This window comes from Hyalella azteca, unplaced genomic scaffold, assembly GCF_000764305.2.
Source record: "Hyalella azteca isolate HAZT.00-mixed unplaced genomic scaffold, Hazt_2.0.2 contig4352, whole genome shotgun sequence".
Classification (NCBI taxonomy): domain Eukaryota; kingdom Metazoa; phylum Arthropoda; class Malacostraca; order Amphipoda; family Hyalellidae; genus Hyalella; species Hyalella azteca.
The window spans coordinates 71,601-90,570 of NW_025934571.1; the positions used below are offsets into that span (position 1 = coordinate 71,601).

The following is an 18,970-nucleotide window of genomic DNA, read 5'->3' on the forward strand; positions in this document are numbered from 1 at the left end:
CGAAAGAGAGGTGTATGAAACATGGCTCCACCACGCCTGAGAAAAACGTATGTACTTCAATTACTGAAAACATTTTACTACATCCAATGATTGGAATTTGTAGCTGGATAATGCACCAATTGTATATAAATCACAAATGATCAATAATATTGATAACATNTTTGAATTCGTAGTCCCCCGAATGATATTGAAAATCTACAGTACACTTACTTAAAGACGAGCACTTAGAACCCACATTCATCACGGCACTGCCATTTAGCTCTCTTTTTAAAATCTAAAGGACAAGTGAAGTTTTTTTTTCAGTAAAGTTACCATGAAAAAAGTTGAAATCATATTTTAATTTTAATCAATGAAACTCACCAACCTCAATTTTTCAACGTCATGTGATACAGAAGTTAAAAATAATATTTTATTTACAAGTAATATCATGACACGATAAGTAGCGTGGATATGTGCCCAAATAGGCTTCAAACACATGAATAAACTCTTACAAATGTGTAGGAGAATATGATTTTTAAAACTTAAAAGAAGAGCAGTAATTAAATAAGGACTATCACGCTCGATAATTTGGGAACTAGTGATTAATCAGATTGAACTTTATTTGCAATACGGGGAAATATATAAACCCTATCAGTATGGTCATGCCATATCCCAATTCCCATTTTAGGCTTTTACGTTTATTTTATGAATGACCCATTTTAGGCTTTATATTCAGCGCATTTATGGTTTGACGGTATTGTCTAACAATGTCTTGTATTGAACAATATGCATGAGGGTCTCCGACAATTATTTTTGGCTCAACAACTAAATGCACCAAATTCATGAGACAGTGAATGCATGTGCTTTATTTTGTAATCTCTATGTGACTGGACTAGAAGGGTTATTTATTTCATTCTAGTAGAGAATTTAACCATGAGGAAGATGTAGGTATGCTTCACTTGTGTGTAACTAAGGTTGATTAATATTGTGACGTGCAAATGACAAGATGTTCAACTCAAGATCATAGCTCTTATTTTTACTCTCAATGTAACTTAATACGTAACGTTCATCGCAGACCATCAATTAAACAACTACGTGCAACAAAACCAACATATCATCAATGAATAATGACTAATATATAGTGATCACAATCTATCGTTACCTCGCCCATCATCAATGATTAATGATCAATATAGGGTTATTGTTACAAACTCAAACCATTGAATTTGCAAAGAGGAAACTTTGAGGTGAAGCAACCTAGATAATAAAAGTTGCGATGCAAATACCTGAATATTACAAATAACATTTACTCGAAATGTCCTTCAATAGAATACTTGATAAATTAGGAAAATGACCTACATGTCACTAAACGATCGCTGAAGCGTTTAAGTCCATGGAAATATCTTGACAAGATTTACTTGTAACAATTACAAGTATATATAGTGTACATATAAATGAAAATAAATATTGATAGCTCCGTATTTACTCCCGCGAGAGCAGTTTATCTCCTTGTACTGGGGTTTATATTTATGTTTTACTAATTTCTTAGAATCTCAATCGGATTCCTCTATACAATAGTATCTTTTATAATAGCTGGAGCGATCGGGTCTCACAATCCGCTATTTCCTAGGATATTTATCGTTCATTTTTAATGGCATCATAAATGCAACTTCAATAAATAAATGTGCATTTAATAATAAGGTTCTTCGGATGTATAAAAAGCTGTCCAAATAAAGTTTTTTACCGAAACCTCAATGAATTTCAAATTATTTTTTAGTTGTTTACCTCTTTATTCAAGATATCTAGTTTAAAGTGCTTCGACTGAGATTCTGAATCTTCAACTTCAACTCCTAAATCTTTTTCCATGGTCGACTTCGACAGCATCACTCTGTCGTTGCAACCGTGTCTTCTCATACTGTAATCTTGCTGTTCATTATTCTTGCCAAGGTGGATAACTTTACATTTGCCAGCGTTAAAACGCAGCTGCCACTTATCAGCCCAGTCAACCAACCTGTCAAGATAACCTTGCAACTGTACTTTTTGCGGCGTATTCTTCACCATATTATAAATTTTTGTGTCGTCAGCATACATCTTGCATACGCTAGGTCAGATCGTTTATAAAAGCAACGAACAAAATAGGACCGAGAACGTTTCTTTGTCTCACGCCGTTGCGCACTGAAGCTCAGTCTGATACGGTCCCATTAATACTGACATGTTGTCGTCTCAATACTAGAAAATCTCTGATCCATTTGAGTACAATACTCTCATTACTCATATCCCAAAATTTACGCAACAACCGCTCATGTGGGACGCTGTCAAATGCCTTGGCAAAATCGAGGTACACTGCATCTACTGGCTCCCTTTCGTCCAGCAGGCAAGTCAAATGATCTATCAATCGATCCCTCACAACAGATTCCATTACCATGCAAACGACACTTGTCAAACTGAAAGGGCGATAGTTGCCCAGGCAGCTTTTACGACCTTTTTTGAACAACGGTGTCACTTGTGCTTCTTTCCAGTCAGCCGGCAAGATCCCTATGCTCAAAATTTCCCGAAAAAATGTCGTCAAAGGGCCGGGTAGGACAGTTGCTAACTCTCTGAGTAATCTGGGGTGAAGCCGTCTGGTCCACATGACTTGTTTGGATTTACAGCGATAAGGCGCTTGAGAACCTCTTCTTCTTGTGTTTCAAAGCTTGTTAATTTAGAAACGACTGGGTGCTGCTCAATAGTTGGAATACTATTCAAGTCCTCTTCAGTGAATACGCTACTGAAAAACTGATTAGGAACGTTATATTTGATGTTATTTATCCAATTCAATATTAAATTGAAAACAAATTTGCTAATATGAAAATTCAGTTTAAAACGGGAAATATTTAATTATATTTCTCCACCTTCTGTCCGCAGGTGTACTTCCAGCGCGTGCTGTCCGCCAAGACTGGCAGGCAGGCACAGATTTTGTCCTACGGCGCGGCCATCGGCTGCTTCGTTATGGCCATCGTTATGGCCACCCCTGCCACGAAATGGGAAGTGATATGGCTCAACAGATGATATCTTCCCCTCTTCAGGGGATAATAAATTAGCAAATCTTTTAATTTGTCACAAGGACATCTGACTATTTATAATTTCGTGTAAAATATGTGTGTTATTACTATATATGTAGTCCAAAAAATAATGGAATAATCCCTGCTTAATAAGAGGCATTGTCGGATTGGATGCATGCAATACACATCCAGCAAAACTATGTCAGAATATATGAATAATATCAAGCATTCTGATAGCTTTAAGCCGTGCTCTTCGGCTTGGCGTTAAAATGAGTGCATTTTTTCACAAAACGTTGCTAGCTTGCAATTCCGGCATGCAGGTGCACCGCAGTCAGTTGACGCCGGACTGTGGTGCCAAAGCAATGTGTGCTCGCTGTGGTGCGGTACAAATTCGCTGGTGAAAGAACATAGTCACGTAAAGAATATTTTGAGGCGAGTATTTTGTGTAATGGATGCTATTTAGAATTATTACGCTTTACATTGAATGGATTGGGAAGAACTTCTGGAATGTGTAATAACATGTAGCTCTAGATTACTTATTATCTTTTCAGAGAATGAAGGCACCTGTTGTTAAGAATATAAATTTCATGTTACTTAAATTATAAATTGGCAAAATAATTACGTACAGACGGATTACAGCGAAACTATTTGTTGAAGAGCTATGGTACTTTTTTACCAATTACAGCGTTACTAGGTATTTACCTTCGTACCAAAATAAAATTGGAATAATAAAATAAGTTTACCGGTTTGAAAAGAATTCTAGGTAAACTTATTGTGTGGCATTCTTTAGAAATAATCGTTGCATAGACCTTCACCACTTCCGAGCTTCAAGGAAGTTTAGCGAAAAACAGCATAGTTTCCCTGGTCTGCTGATTCCTGTAATAAACCACGTACCGATCGTATTCCCATTGAGGCTGAATCCGCATTGGCTACAATCGAGATTATTATAATTTAAACGATAATTCTTAGTCAGCAATAGTTGGGAATTTTTTGAACAGCCGGAACAGAAAAATTTAATTTCGAGGTGTCGTGAATCAGCTGAGTAAACAGCACGCATGAGTTGCATTATCTCGTTGCCTGGATCGCTTTACAAAGTTCTACTTGGAACTTAATTCGAACTGAGGAAAAAAATAAGTTGCGTGAATATAAGATGCGAATAAGTTGCGGCTCAAATATGCCGTGGTAATCATGATGATACGGTGAGACTCAAATGCCGTGACCGCAAATGAACATCGATCGCTTTTATCTCGTGCAGCGCTGCGGCAACACTTGTTGCTGCAGAGCCTGTACTTTAAAGTTTAAACCTGTTTTTAACGCTTAACATTTCAGATCAAAAGGATAGTCTTATTTGTCGTGCTAAAATGGGTCAGGATGCCCGGCCAAGTTAGCTGCAATAAGTGTTTCGTTATTTGGATAAAGCCACATTCGTTTCTTTGAGTGCAGAATTTGAGTCGTTGTTTAATTTCGTGCAGTTGAAAAGTATGCTGATGTTACTGTGAACGAAATACTTATGGGGAAATAATGGAAATAGTAATCGGCTCCGTCACCATTACCACAAATTATTATATTCGGCAGAGACAAATTGTGTTGTTTTTCTAACAATGTTGCAGTCCGGAGGGGCATATTATATACCAGTTCATGATTTAAGTACAGTATTTATGGAACGCATAAAATTTAGCATCATGGAGTGAGTCTACCTAACTTACTTGAGCTTCCATACCAAATAACGTACATAACGTGGCATGATGCACTTCCGGTAGCATCACAATCCGGTACCATTATTCAGGGACATCGGCATACTAGAACCGCAAGGGTAGCCTGCCGAAGACCACCACTGCCCTGGATGTAATGGACCATCATGATTCCCGCCTTCCAGAACGTAGCCTGCAACACTTCAAGCCGTCCGTATCTAGGCCGTGCGTCGAACCAGCCCTCGGTCGAACGACCACTCGTCGAAGGACGATAAATTTTGGAACAGAACTATGCTATCTGCAACCTAACCTCAGACGCGGTGAACGTGAAATTACGTAATTTAACGATGCCTGGAAGTCATATTTGATCCGCGACGTGGTGGTGTACGGCAGGTGGTGGTCAAGGCCGGAAGAGGACAAAGCCGAGTGGTGCACGGCTGATTGGTGTATGTCCGGAAAGATCCAAGGCGTTCGATTCAGGGCTTATTGGTGCACAAAATTGGTGGTGCACGGCTGCGCTCCCGAACCGTAACTGTCCCCCCATCCGGAGCCATTGCGTGTATGCAGATGCGGATATGTACGAGGTTGCTTTTCTGTGCACCTCTTATATGAATGGTAATTAAATAAGACCTGAGTGTTGGTTCGGTTTAGCGAGATTCGAGGAGATTGAGGAAACGATTATAGAATATTATTTAAGAATATAGTCGACTCACAGTTTAGGACAATCCAAGTTTATAAGTTGGAGCTTTAACATTGACGTCTTTGGCGTCCAGTTGAGATAAGAATAAGTCTAGAGTGTATCCGCAGGGCGTTCTCCACTCAGACGTTGAGCTAGCGTCACTGTCCTGTTTGACATGGACAGGAGCAATGGGGTATACCGACAGCGGTTCACGCCCAAGACTGAAGTTAATCGCATGAGACAGAGCTTATATAGCTTCGCTATTTTACGTCGCTAAGGGCGTGACTTGATAAACAGGGAAGGCGAAACAAGGAAATGTTTATGAACATATTGCAAAGAATGAGATTATATTTCAACAAGGAAGATATTAATGAGGAAATATCCAGGGACGAATTGTATCAACTTTGTCACCTGACACCTTCCTCCCTACCGGAAAATTGTAGATCGTCCTCGATCTTTGTTATAAAATCAAGAGAAAGAGTTTACGCTGTTGAAATAAAAAAATACATTTCCGCATCGTAATAACAAGAGATCTTAAAAGTGGCAAATTGTAGCAAGATGCGATAGACACCTTTCTCCCTACCGGAAATTGGTCCCTCAATTTGCAAGTAACGAATTGGTAGACTGAAATCAACAGTTCAGAATCTTTGAATCAGTTAAATATAGCTCACAATAGAAAACAATTGTAATCATAGTTGTCATTTGTAAGAATCATAATGGAGCATCATAATAAACAAAGGAATTCATTTTACCAGCGAAATTCCATAGGGAATTGCTGCACAAATACATCAAAGGAGAATGGTAGAACAATAAATTCAGAATATGAATCGTCGATCAATAGAAACAAGTCACGACGAAAATCAGAACGTTAATAATGTGTTAAAAATAATTGTACCTAAGATAAACATATCTTAACATAAAATAGAAGATGCAACCATCTTTAGATAGGAAGTAATACATATGATAAATAATCCAGAAATTTAACGCTGAACAACAAACGTATAAAAAATCAGAGAAAAGAAGCGTTGCGCAAGAATATAGGCGCTATGTAATAAAAGGAACCCTCTTAATTCATATTATTCGCATTCATTAATCAGTTAAGGCTGATGCAACGTCAAGCGAAGTCGCTTGCGAAAATGAAACTGTACGTTGATCAATGACCGATACTCGACCATTCTCTTGACGGGTTATGTCAGGTATAGAAGTCAGTAGGTGAGATGACTGATTCTTCTTATCAAAATCTATAACTAAGTATTGGTAATTGTCATTATTCAGTATATGTAAATTTGATCCTACTAAGAGCAATAATTGAACAGTACAAATGTGCGTTACCACTGAACCAAGAAGCACCTTCGCCAACAAGCATAATTGAACTTTGCCCGTCGGTTTGCATGCCTCGTCGATGTGATGCATAAAAAAAAACGTTACTTAAGAGGAGGGTCTGCCCCGAATTTTATCTTAGTTATTTATCGACGGATCGATTCAAAATTCGGTACACGTATGTAAAACGGAATTCTAAGATTTTATTGTTCGTGTGAATTTTTCAAAAAAAATTAAAGAAAACGTGAAATTCTTAGAATACTGACATAAAAGGGAATACTGTAGAAATCTATCTCCTCTTAGGATTTTAAAAGTTACACTATCGAGACACATATCATGCGATGCGTAAAGAACATCTAAAACTGATGCAGACGGTTTTTTAAATTCTCATTTCTGTGGGTATGTGAGCATTTTTCATGAATTTTTCGGAAATTTATTCATTTAACCCCCGCCACCCCCCCCCTTTTTTGCAAATAAAATCCGAACTATAACGAAATTAGAAAAAAATGTCCTCATCATCTGTAGATCTTTTATTTGCGATTCAAACGGTATATCTCTCCTTGCTGTAGTTTCAAAACTCTAGGAGGAGATAGGTTTGCAGTGACAATAAGTTTGAATATTCAGTAGAGCGCAACAAAGTCCCGAGCGCCTCGAAATAGGCATTCAAAGTGGCAAGGATGCAAGACTAGACGTTACTGGAGCTTAAATTCAGTCAAGGATGGTGGGAACGGCTGCATGAACACCATCCCGCACGACAGCAGCCGGGTAACTAAAGAGCAGCGACATCAAACCGTCCATTTATGTGCTCGGCAGCGAATTTTCGCCTATCATAAATGTGAAAGGACTCCACCACCCCTAACCAACCCTACAGTGATCTGTCGTGAACGCATCTGTATCATGTGTTAGTCTATCACTAGTGTACGCAGTTTCTGCTCAACGCGCCAGCCTGAGCAAGATGTATTCAAACTTGCATACAAGAACAACTGTATAAAACCGCGTGTGCTGTTTGGATATACCGACCGGCCTGTGTTGCAGCTCTGTTCCACTACACGAACATTCATCGCGTATGCAATGGCAATCTATGGCAACCTATAATTATGATATACCGACTTCCGACTTCTGGTGTGGTAATGATGAAGTGCTTGCACAGAATGTTTATTTTTTAACAACTCTGACATTATGCATTCAAACTTGCGTTATTTATTCGAGAAAAACTGGCTATTTTAATATTATTATATCCAATGAAATTACCCTCCTGTACTTCGATTCTATTCATGTACACATCCAAGATTTTCTCGCCTCTCAAATCAAAATTCAATTTTCACATCCCGATTGTCTCTGCAGAATCTTACGCCCACTCCATGTCAGGGCTGTTCAATACAGACCCAAAGTTACGACTATTTGATGACGTATAACACTAAAGCCTGACATTATCATGACCTTTGCTTTAAAAGTTTCTTCGCTCATGAATTCTTTTAACCCATTAATTCCGAGCGATTCCATTCGGAACCAGCGGAAAAAAATGGATTCATAATAAAATTGTGTGGTCAAATCAATATACTAGTGGATGCGTAAAGGTTTGATACACATCTTGTACGTGTTCTGGCAACGTTTGGTTCTGCTGCGCCGACTATTCTCAGCTCAGTCAACATTAAAAGATTGTAAGTACCGGGTGTCAGACAGGAGGGCTTGACATTGCAGAGAAACGTAAGTAGTTCGTTCTAAAAATATATTATTTATAAGTTAGCTGCAGAATTTTATCGATAAAGAGAGTACTTTTAATTCTGTATATGGTATTACGTGATATAATGTTTCTAAAGTCATTTAGATCACGAAATATTTTGCCTGGTTCCAAATGGAACCGCTCGGCAGTAGTGAAAGCATTCTGGTCATCTCATTTTTCCAGTTGATTACTTTGTGATGTAGTTACGCATTGTATTTCCGAAATTTGTTTGTATTTCAAAATTAATTACTTACATCTTAGATCTACAGTTTTTCTGTTATTTATTAGTGATCTATTATCTTTACAGCTGTTAGGAGTATATAACCCGAAAGTTGAAATATTAGGAAGTAGGTACGTTAAACACTATACAATTTTTCATCCCGAGTCCCTTTTTTCTAATTGTATTTATTGCAGATCATCACTTGAAATAATTGAGATTTCGAGAGAAGAACAGCACGATGATCAAATATTTGCTCTCGAACTTTTCACAGAAACAGTATCAACGAAACAGACTGAGATTCAGATAGCTCAGATGACGCAGCCACTAGCAATTCCGGTCGCCTATCGAGAATAGTCATTGTAGCAACAGCAATCACCAAATGTCAAAACAACAAACATTGACAGAGAAGAAAGTCAGCTGTGGTCGACATGGCCACCTTATGCTACGACATATACGTGGATAGCCCGTGAGATTTAATTATAAACTTGGGCAGCAGATAAATCAGATATTTTTCTGCAATTGAAGCCAATCGGTTGATCTAATAGAAAAAAAATTACTCATGTGCTGGAACATGGATTGGTTCCATAAACATGATACAACTCGTCTTAGGCCAACATATTATATGTGATATCTATTTTGATTTAATTTGGCTTCTCAAAAAACTTAAAAAAAGAATGGCAACTGCAATGAATTTTTGAAAAGATCGGTTAGGAAAAGCGATAATGCAGGAGAACCTAAATAAAACAATCAAGGTCTATAGTGCACCCTTCTACTTCGATCCTTGATGAAGTGCAACACAACAGTCAAAAACATCGGCCAGCAAAGAGTCATCAGAAGCACTTCATATGCAAACAATGTGGCCAACGCGCCCACAAACATTCGTATAATGGGCAACCTTCCTTTTTCATTCTGAATGAATGGAAGCATTCCATGCCAAAAATTAAATTGTATTCTAGCATGATTGGTTTATCATCAGTATTGTCCATTATGAATACGTATATTACGTATTATCCATTATGAATAACCTTGCTTGACTTACTATCGGAAAAAGTGTTGTTTGAAGAAACGTTATGTTAATGCCGAGCGGTTCCATATGAAACCAATATATAATTTTTCGCATACAACGAAAAATAAATATATGAACATATTTTTTATTTATTACCATCACAAATGATAATATTCTCACAAGGAACCGAAAAAAGTTCAGAAAATAATTCTCGGCATTAATGGGTTAATGCCAATTCTATACCAAACCTTTAGCGTAATATTATCTCCATAGCAATAACTGAGTCAATAAATATCTGAATGTTCCAAAGATACTTTCATCGTTTTCGCAGGGGTGGCACTTTGTGGACCAGTGACGACTTAGCGTTAAAAATCTACTTTCGTCTTCATAGTCTCCTCATTTAATCGTTGGGAAAATGGCGCTGAACGTGGCAGGGCTGGTGGCCATATTGCTATTCTACGCCCTCATCCTTGGCGTCGGGATCTACGCTGCCTGGCGACGCAGGAGTAAAAAGGATAATTCCGACGAGATTATCCTGGCCGGCAGGAGCATCGGGCCGTTCGTGGGCCTCATGACCATGACAGGTGCTGGGGTAATTAGACAGGTGCTGGGGTAACAAGAGTTACATGACAGGTGCTGGGGTAACAAGAGTTACATGACAGGTGCTGGGGTAATTAGACAGGTGCTGGGGTAACAAGAGTTACATGAACGGTGCTGGGGTAACATGACAGGTGCTGGGGTAACAAGCTGGGGTGCTGGGGAGGCTGGGGAACGGTGCTGGGGTAATATGACAGGTGCTGGGGTAATATGAATGGTGCTGGGGTAATTAGACAGGTGCTGGGGTAACAAGAGTTACATGAACGGTGCTGGGGTAATTAGACAGGTGCTGGGGTAACAAGAGTTACATGAACGGTGTTGGGGTAACATGACAGGTGCTGGGGTAACAAGAGTTACATGAACGATGCTGGGGTAATATGACAGGTGCTGGGGTAATATGACAGGTGCTGGGGTAACATGACAGGTGCTGGGGTAACACGAGTTACATGAACGGTGCTGGGGTAACATGACAGGTGCTGGGGTAACACGAGTTACATGAACGGTGCTGGGGTAACATGACAGGTGCTGGGGTAACACGAGTTACATGAACGGTGCTGGGGTAACATGACAGGTGCTGGGGTAACACGAGTTACATGAACGGTGCTGGGGTAACATGACAGGTGCTGGGGTAACACGAGTTACATGAACGGTGCTGGGGTAATATGGCAGATGCTGGGGTAACATGAGTTACATGAACGGTGCTGGGGTAATATGACAGATGCTGGGGTAAAACGAGTTACATGAACGGTGCTAGGGTAATATGACAGGTGCTGAGGTAGCATGACAGGTGCTGGGGTAACATGACAGGTGCTGGGCTAACATGGCAGGTGTTGGGTTAACATGACAGGTGCTGGGGTAACATGACAGGTGCTGGGGTAACATGACAGGTGCTGGGGTAACATGACAGGTGCTGGGGTAACATGACAGGTGCTGGGGTAACATGACAGGTGCTGGGGTAACATGACAGGTGCCAGGTGTAACATGACAGGTGCTAGGGTAACATGACAGGTGCTGGGGTAACATGACAGGTGCTGGGGTAACATGACAGGTGCTGGGTAACATGCCAGGTTCTTGGGCAACATGACAGGTGCTGGGGTAACATGACAGGTGCTGGGTAACATGACAGGTGATGGATAACATGACAGGTGCTGGACAACATGACAGGTGATGGGGTACCATGACAGGTGCTGAGAATCAAGATATGCTATAATTTAAAAATACTCAAATTCTATTCGGAGTCTCAATGTTCATAGTCCAATGTTCATAGAAGTACCATTACACTGTAATGATAGTAACATCACTACTCCTTACTTATATCAGCTTCATCACATTGTAATGATAGCAGCATCATTACACTGCAATGATGGCAGCATCATCACATTGTAATGATAGAAGCATCATTACCCTAATGATACCATTGGCCTACAGCCACGTGGGTGGGCGGCGGCTACATCAACGGGACGGCGGAGGCGACGTTCACGCAGGGCCTCCTGTACTGCCAGGCGCCCTTCGGCTACGCCGTCAGTCTCGTCTTAGGTGAGACGAAGTCTCGATACGCATAGAAAAATGATAATTAATTTATATATATATATAAATGCATTGAAATAAACACATAAATACGTTTAGTTGGGCAGAAGTACTTTCATCATTATAAATGCTCGATTGTAAGCCAGCAAGAAACTTTTTTCGCATCCCAGAAAAAAAAAAAATTATTATTAAAAGGCATTCTGTGGCCTTCGATAAAACTTGCATATAAGTACTTATATATACATACCTATATATAAAACCTTTGCTGACTGAACCTAACCTTAGTAAAATTGTAAAGAAAGTTTGTAAAAAACTTTTTACTCCTCTAGTCCTAACTCTAACCGTAATCTTACGAGGCTTTCGTTAATTATCCCTCCTAATTCGTTATATAAATTCGTTATATAAATTCGTAAATATTCCTCGTTATTTTCGTTAATTATTACGAGGCTTTCGTGTTCTTTCGTTAACCTAACCTGGCTGGACCTAACCTTAGTAGAAAGGTGTCAAGCAACGTAAAGAAGGGTTTTATGCACACCTAACCCTAACTTTAACCCTAACCTAACGAGGTTGGCGTTTTTTAGAATGTCCGGACGCAATTTTGTCCGGAGAATATATAAGAATTTCGAACAATTACCGGACAAAATTGGTAACATTACCGGACATGGGTTAGAAAACCGGACAAAATCGAGTCCGGTTATGTACCTTACAATTAGTTTGTACTTAAAAACCGGACACGAAAATAAATGAACTACACTACCGGACATTCTAAAAAACGCCAACCTCGTTAGGTTAGGGTTAGAGTTAGGGTTAGGTGTGTATAAAACCCTTCTTTACGTTGCTTGACACCTTTCTACTAAGGCTAGGTCCAGCCAGGTTAAGAATTTCGAATAATTACCGGACAAAATTGGTAACATTACCGGACAGGGGGTACAAAACCGGACAAAATCGAGTCCGGTAATTAACTCTGCAATTAGTTTAACCAATATATATACAGGTTTTATAAAGTTTCTCGGTTGCAGGCGGTCTATTCTTCGCGAAGAAGATGCGTGAGGCAGAGTACAAGACAATGCTAGACCCTCTACAGGAGAGCTATGGTCAGCGCTGGGGCTGCGCTCTCTACCTGCCCGCCTTGTTTGGCGAGACCCTCTGGACTGCCTCCATCCTGGACGCCCTTGGTGGGTCGTAGAACTTCGGTGGTGGGGTCTGCTGGTCCACATATATTTTTTTGTGGGGCCCCTACAGGTTATTTTCATGCCGCATATAATTGTTATTGTGGGGCCTTCATATTGTCTTCATGTGACACACATATATTGTTTTTGCGGGGCTCGTATATTGCCATCGCAAGGCCTACATATTACCCTAATGGGCCCATATATTGTCATTGCGGGACCTATATGTAGCGTGGGTGGGAACCCCTTATACTCATCTTGATCCATACATTTTATGGTGTCTTGGAGGCTACTTGAGAGCAATGGAATTTATAGTGTATATCTCATTGACCCGTAATTTAATCTCATATTTTTCCATGTTACTTCTCCGTCTTCTATCATAATATTTTTCGTACCATAGGATCAACTTAGTTATTCTTTATTTTCACCGTCGCGGGAGGTTATCTTGAGGTTGACAATGAGGCTTTATTTTTGTTGCAGGTTCGACGTTGTCGGTAATCCTGGATTTGCCAGACGCGATTTCAATCGTAGTGTCGGCGTCGATAGCCGTGCTGTACACCCTTGTAGGAGGGCTGTATTCTGTGGCATACACAGACGTGGTGCAGCTCTTTTGTATTGCTATTGGCCTGGTGAGTGTGTGGTGTGAGATTTGTAGTGCGTGTTGTGTGTTGCGTGGAGAGTAACGCTGCGGGAGTATAAAAATAATTAATCACAACTATGCATAACTTAAACAATAAAGACCATGAGAGTTAAATTAAACTTGACTTAGACGCTTAGTTGTTAAGTAATTATATATTCGTGATGTCAACAACTGAAACCAATGTCCTGAAGTCATTATATATGTTTGAGCAGTGGCTGGCAGTGCCGTTCTCCCTACACAGCGAGTACTCGGGCTCCCTGAACCCCAACACGACCAACTGGCTCGGGGAGCCTCCCAACAACCCCTACGAGTGGGGCACATGGTGGGACTATGCATTCCTCCTCGTCTTTGGAGGCATCCCTTGGCAGGTAACTCATTTTTATGATATTTTACAATACTTATTATTTAGTCTCAGAAACATGTAATATTTTTTCTTCTGCTGTTTGCTCGAATCTACAGTTCAGGTATCTATCCTGAATACAATATTTTTTGAAAACAAATTGGTTAATTTAAATTTTAGTTTAAAGTTGAAAATATTTAATTATATTTCTCCATCTTCTGTCCGCAGGTGTACTTCCAGCGCGTGCTGTCCGCCAAGACTAGCAGGCAGGCGCAGATTTTGTCCTACGGCGCGGCCATCGGCTGCTTTGTTATGGCCATTCCTGCCGTCCTCATAGGGGCCATCGCTAAAACTGTCGGTGCGCGAGTCCATCAAGTGCAAATGGTCGGTGCGCGAGTCCATTAAGGCACAGAATTGTCGGTACGCAAGTGCATTAAGGCGCAAAAATGTCGGTGCGCGAATCCATTGAGGCGCAAAACTGTCGGAACGCGAGTCCATTAAGGCTCAAAACTGTCGGAACGCGAGTCCATTAAGACGCAAAACTGTCGGTACGCGAGTCCATAAATGGGCAAAACTGTCGGTACGCGATTAAATCGAGTGCAATGAAAAGTTCAAGCGAGTAAATAAAGTCACATGAAATGGTAAAAATTTTATGACCAGAATTCATTAAAACAGTGCATTCAAAAAACAAAAAATAAGTATGGTAATAATTTTCAATGACGACAGTTTACGTCACGTTGCCATTAATCGCTTGCGGAATTAGTGTTGATTGAGAGACTTCAGAATTCATATGATGGTTGTAAATGAAATGACAACTAAAAAAATTGAACGAAATTAATTTGGATTTTCAATGTAGTCTAAAAATGGTACAGCATAAATTGCAAGCTTAATAAGCGATGAAAGGGCGAGATTAAAAAGAAAGGACGATGAAAGATTTTACCTATCATTTTAGTATTGAATCATTGTTTATCAAGGGCGTTAAATAACTATTATTTGTCTTAGAAGTTAGAATATACAATTGAAGTGTCGGCGCTGAAGAAATAGGTCCATGTCCTATTGCCGATTCTTGTACCTACTTTTCGTGACCCGATTCACAGGAGATTTGAAAACCGGCCTTTTGATCAGATCTTCCCACTGACATTGGTTTGAGGTAGCTAATAGGCTTAATGCTAGGCCCGTAAGGTGCTAGTCATTTCAAGACTGAACATATGCTCTCTCAAACCTTTGTCAAGTCTGTTCTTGAAGGCGTTCATACTCGGAGCGCCAGCGATGTTATCGGGTACTTCTTCTACATGTCGGTGTCACGAAGCGAGAAGGAATGTTTCAGGTAGATATGTTACAACGCAGGTATTATAGTTTATAGCTGTTATCCATGGTGTTGGTTTTTGTTTCAAATTTTGGGACTCCTTCTGTGACCTTCTATAAACCGTGAGTATGCTTGCATACATCAATGAGGTCGCCACGCGAACGTCGATAACATACTATTAAGTTGGTATGTTATGGTATATTGCTCACTTATCATGCGAAATGGTAAATGGCTCATGTTCACTATTCATGGTATATTGCTCACTTATCATGCGAAATTTACATGGGTAAATTCATTCACTTCACAGAGTGGGAGCAGACGCCTTTCAACCAAAGCATCGTGGAGGCCGGGAAAGCCAAGCTCGTGCTCCCTCTGGTGCTACAGTACCTCACCCCGTCGGTGAGATCTTTATAATAACAATACATGTTGATTGTTTCGCATATAAGATAAAATCAAAGTTTTCTTGTGTTTTCTCATTATGGTCTGAAGAAAGTAATATAAGTGCAAATATATATAAGATTTAATAAATATATAAGATTTAATAAATAAGTGCAGTAAATCTTACATTGGCAGGATCAAGATCTTGAATCTGGTTTTCGCTAATATGTAATAAATTTCCGTAGATTACATGTACTTTCCGTCGTTACATGTTACAGGTAATATATAACTACTCTGAACACAATATGATAAACTTATTAAAAAAATGTACTACGAGAATTTACCTGTGAATGAAATAAATTGTTGAAAAGGAGATGTAAAATTAATGAAATTACTCTGATTGCCGGCGTGCAAATTTTCGTGAACTTTAACCAGATCAGTTAAACTATCGAAAATATTTTTGTGAGGCTCGAGTCCCAAGTGTGCGAAAGATTTGCACGCTCCGAATTAACATCATATTGTTCTGGTAAAATTGATTCCGATTCGATGCATGATTTAACATTTAATTTTTCTAATATTGAACAATTTCAATTCTTACCCCTGGAGCATAGCCTCGATTTCAAGATAAAAGTTAGCCGGATAAAATTCTTTCACACATATATTGTCGTACATGATTATTTCAAATGTGTTTTAGTTTAAACCGAAAATAATGCACCAATATTAGCCCTAGCGTCATAGATTTTTTGATGAAAATTGTTTTTGTGGTGCTTCAAACTCAATATTAGCTCAATATAATATAAAATTGATATAACCGACATAATTAAATCAATTATATATAATTAAATATAATATAATAGATTTTGATTGCTTGATATAATTTTTAAGGATAATTAGCTCTGTGGCTCTTCAACTAATTTTCAATTCTATGTCATGTGATTGGATTTCCAGTGAATGAAATCTTCAAAGTTTGGGCTCTTGTTTGATATAATGTATTAAATAACAATTTTCTACCTTGTTTATGTGCAATTTTATAGATGTAACTTTTATAAATTATATCATATTTAAAAGCAATCTGTAGTTTTCACGCTGCAAGTTTTTTTATCCATTTTATGCATGCAGTAATTTTCTAGTTATTTTGTGTATTATACTAAAAATATATGTGACTTTATGACCTTATGATGAGTTCAGGACTTCTTAGTCCAAGGTCAAGCTGGTGCTCCGCCTTCGTCGTCCTCCGTCTCCGAGTCGTCGCTAGGCAGGTCACCCCGCCCTCGGGTCCCGAATGTAACGTTGGACGTGTTCCGTCTATTTGCCCTCCTTTAGGCCAGCTGATTCAGGTCCAGCTCCTTTATGCCGCTGATCCTGTACGTGAAGGTCCGCTGCACTGCCTCCAGTTTCCGCACCGCACCTGCCTTGAGCGGCACCCAAAAGCTGACAGCAGTATTCAAGATTGGGGAGCACTAGGTTTTCTGAAGAGTGTAATCATCGGCGCTGCTTCTCTTGTTCAAAATGTCCGCCAGATCCACCCCATCATCTGTCTCCCTAGCGCAACTATTTCCTCGATGTGGTCATCGAACGTGGCTTCAGTACACATAAACACTCCGAGACCTCGAACTAGTTGCTTCTCTTCAATTTATGTGTCATCTGATGCCAAGTAGCGATGTGTCATCCCGATCTCTGTGCCAACTCTATATCTCATTACTTTGAACTTGGTACCGTTGAATTGCATGTTATTCACTAGGGCCCATTCATAGATTTTCGACAAGTAGTCTTGCAATCTCTCGCAGGCTATGTCCTCTGTGATCTTCATCAGCACTCTTGTATCGCCCACAAATGCCGATGTAGATGCGTGTTAAGTTCTGAGTAGATATCGGCAATGTGGATGAGGAAGAGGATCGGTCCAAGTACCGAGCCCTGTGGAACTCCGCTTTTCACTTTCGCTTCTTTCGATTTTGAGTTTCCGATTGCGACAGCTTGTACTCTATTTGTAAGGAAGTTGTGGATCCACCCTAACAGATTTCCTCCTACCCCCAACAGGCTCAGTTTTCTGAAGAGCACCCCATGGTCAACTTTGTCAAAAGCTTTAGCAAAGTTTAAGTATACCACGTCCACACCAGCTCCCTCGTCCAGTAGGGCCATAAGGCGGTGATGGTGCTCAAGTAACTGTGACAAACAGGAACGATTTCGTCGGAAACCATGTTTTCCTTATTATACAGGTCAGCCTCTTCCATGTTCTGGACAAGCCTCCTGGCCACTACTTTCCTAAAAACCTTGATCACCTTTGAGATCAAGGTCACCGGTCTGTAATTTTGAGGTCTGTCACTCGCACCTCCTTTGTAGATTGGCGTTATCAGTCCCACTTTTAGGCCCTCATTAATAATTCCCTCCAGCATCGATGTTTTCCAGAGCATTGTGAGCGGGTCCTTCAGAGTTCCAACTCACTTCTTCAACAACACTGCCGGAGTTCCATCCGGTCCTGGTGCTGAGAACGTCGCCAATTCTTTGATACTTATTTCCATGTCTTCTGGTCCAAACTCAATGTTCTCCCACCCCCTTCCACCTGGCAGCTCCTGGAGAACTTCGATTTCATTCTCCTCCCTTGAGTGGCGGAGGTTACTGAAGACTGATTCAAACTGCGATCCCAGTAACTCACACATGCCCTGGTCATCTCCGACAAGGACATCGTAATCCTTCAATGTAACACCATGTAACACGTTCCTCATTAAAGTTCCTGCTCAGCACTAACCTGCACTAATCCTGCCACTAGTGGGTGGCATTCATAGGTCTGGGCGCTGTGTCGGCCGCTGTGATGTCGTCCGCTGACTCCTCGGTGCTATCCGCCTCGTCCATGTTCACACACAACGTCTACAAAGGCGTCATCCGACCTCATGTGAGCCATACAGTAATAATTAAATAAAAATATCAGTGGTTCATTTCAGATAGTGTAATTATCTACTTTCTAATTTCGGTTGAATTTTTAGACTAATATATTCCCTTCTCTGAATAGATGTCCAGCATATTTTAATCCTCAGTGGCAATTTGCGGTTCAAATCTTCAACACTTTCATGATTCCAATATTTTTTCGCAACACTTCCACACCTTCTAAATAGAATGAGGAAAATAATTTGCATTAAAAAATATTTAGAAACTGATTTTACGAGCCCAATGTATTCGAATATTTTTGTTTATAGGCCAGCATTCGGGAGATGAACATTGTGCTGCGACTTGCCATCCCTGTCGTCACGGCAGTGGCGTGCGCCATCGCCATTTTTACGACTTCCATCTATGCTCTATTGTGAGATAGGCAAAAATTTAGCGGAAAGTCGTCAAAATTATGAAATATTTCTCCCATCA

The 18,970-nt window shown here is 40.0% G+C and overlaps 1 protein-coding gene across 1 annotated transcript; it reads left to right on the forward strand.

The window, feature by feature from the left end:
• Positions 1–10,054: 10,054 nt before the first annotated feature.
• On the forward strand, positions 10,055–18,911 carry LOC108666500 (high-affinity choline transporter 1-like; the record flags this gene model as incomplete). Its single annotated transcript, XM_018153385.2, has 9 exons — positions 10,055–10,243; positions 11,685–11,792; positions 12,803–12,958; positions 13,433–13,581; positions 13,805–13,960; positions 14,161–14,290; positions 15,546–15,637; positions 18,384–18,506; positions 18,808–18,911. Coding segments are annotated over exons 1-9 (1,187 nt in total), but the record flags the coding sequence as incomplete, so codon positions are not given.
• Positions 18,912–18,970: the final 59 nt, after the last annotated feature.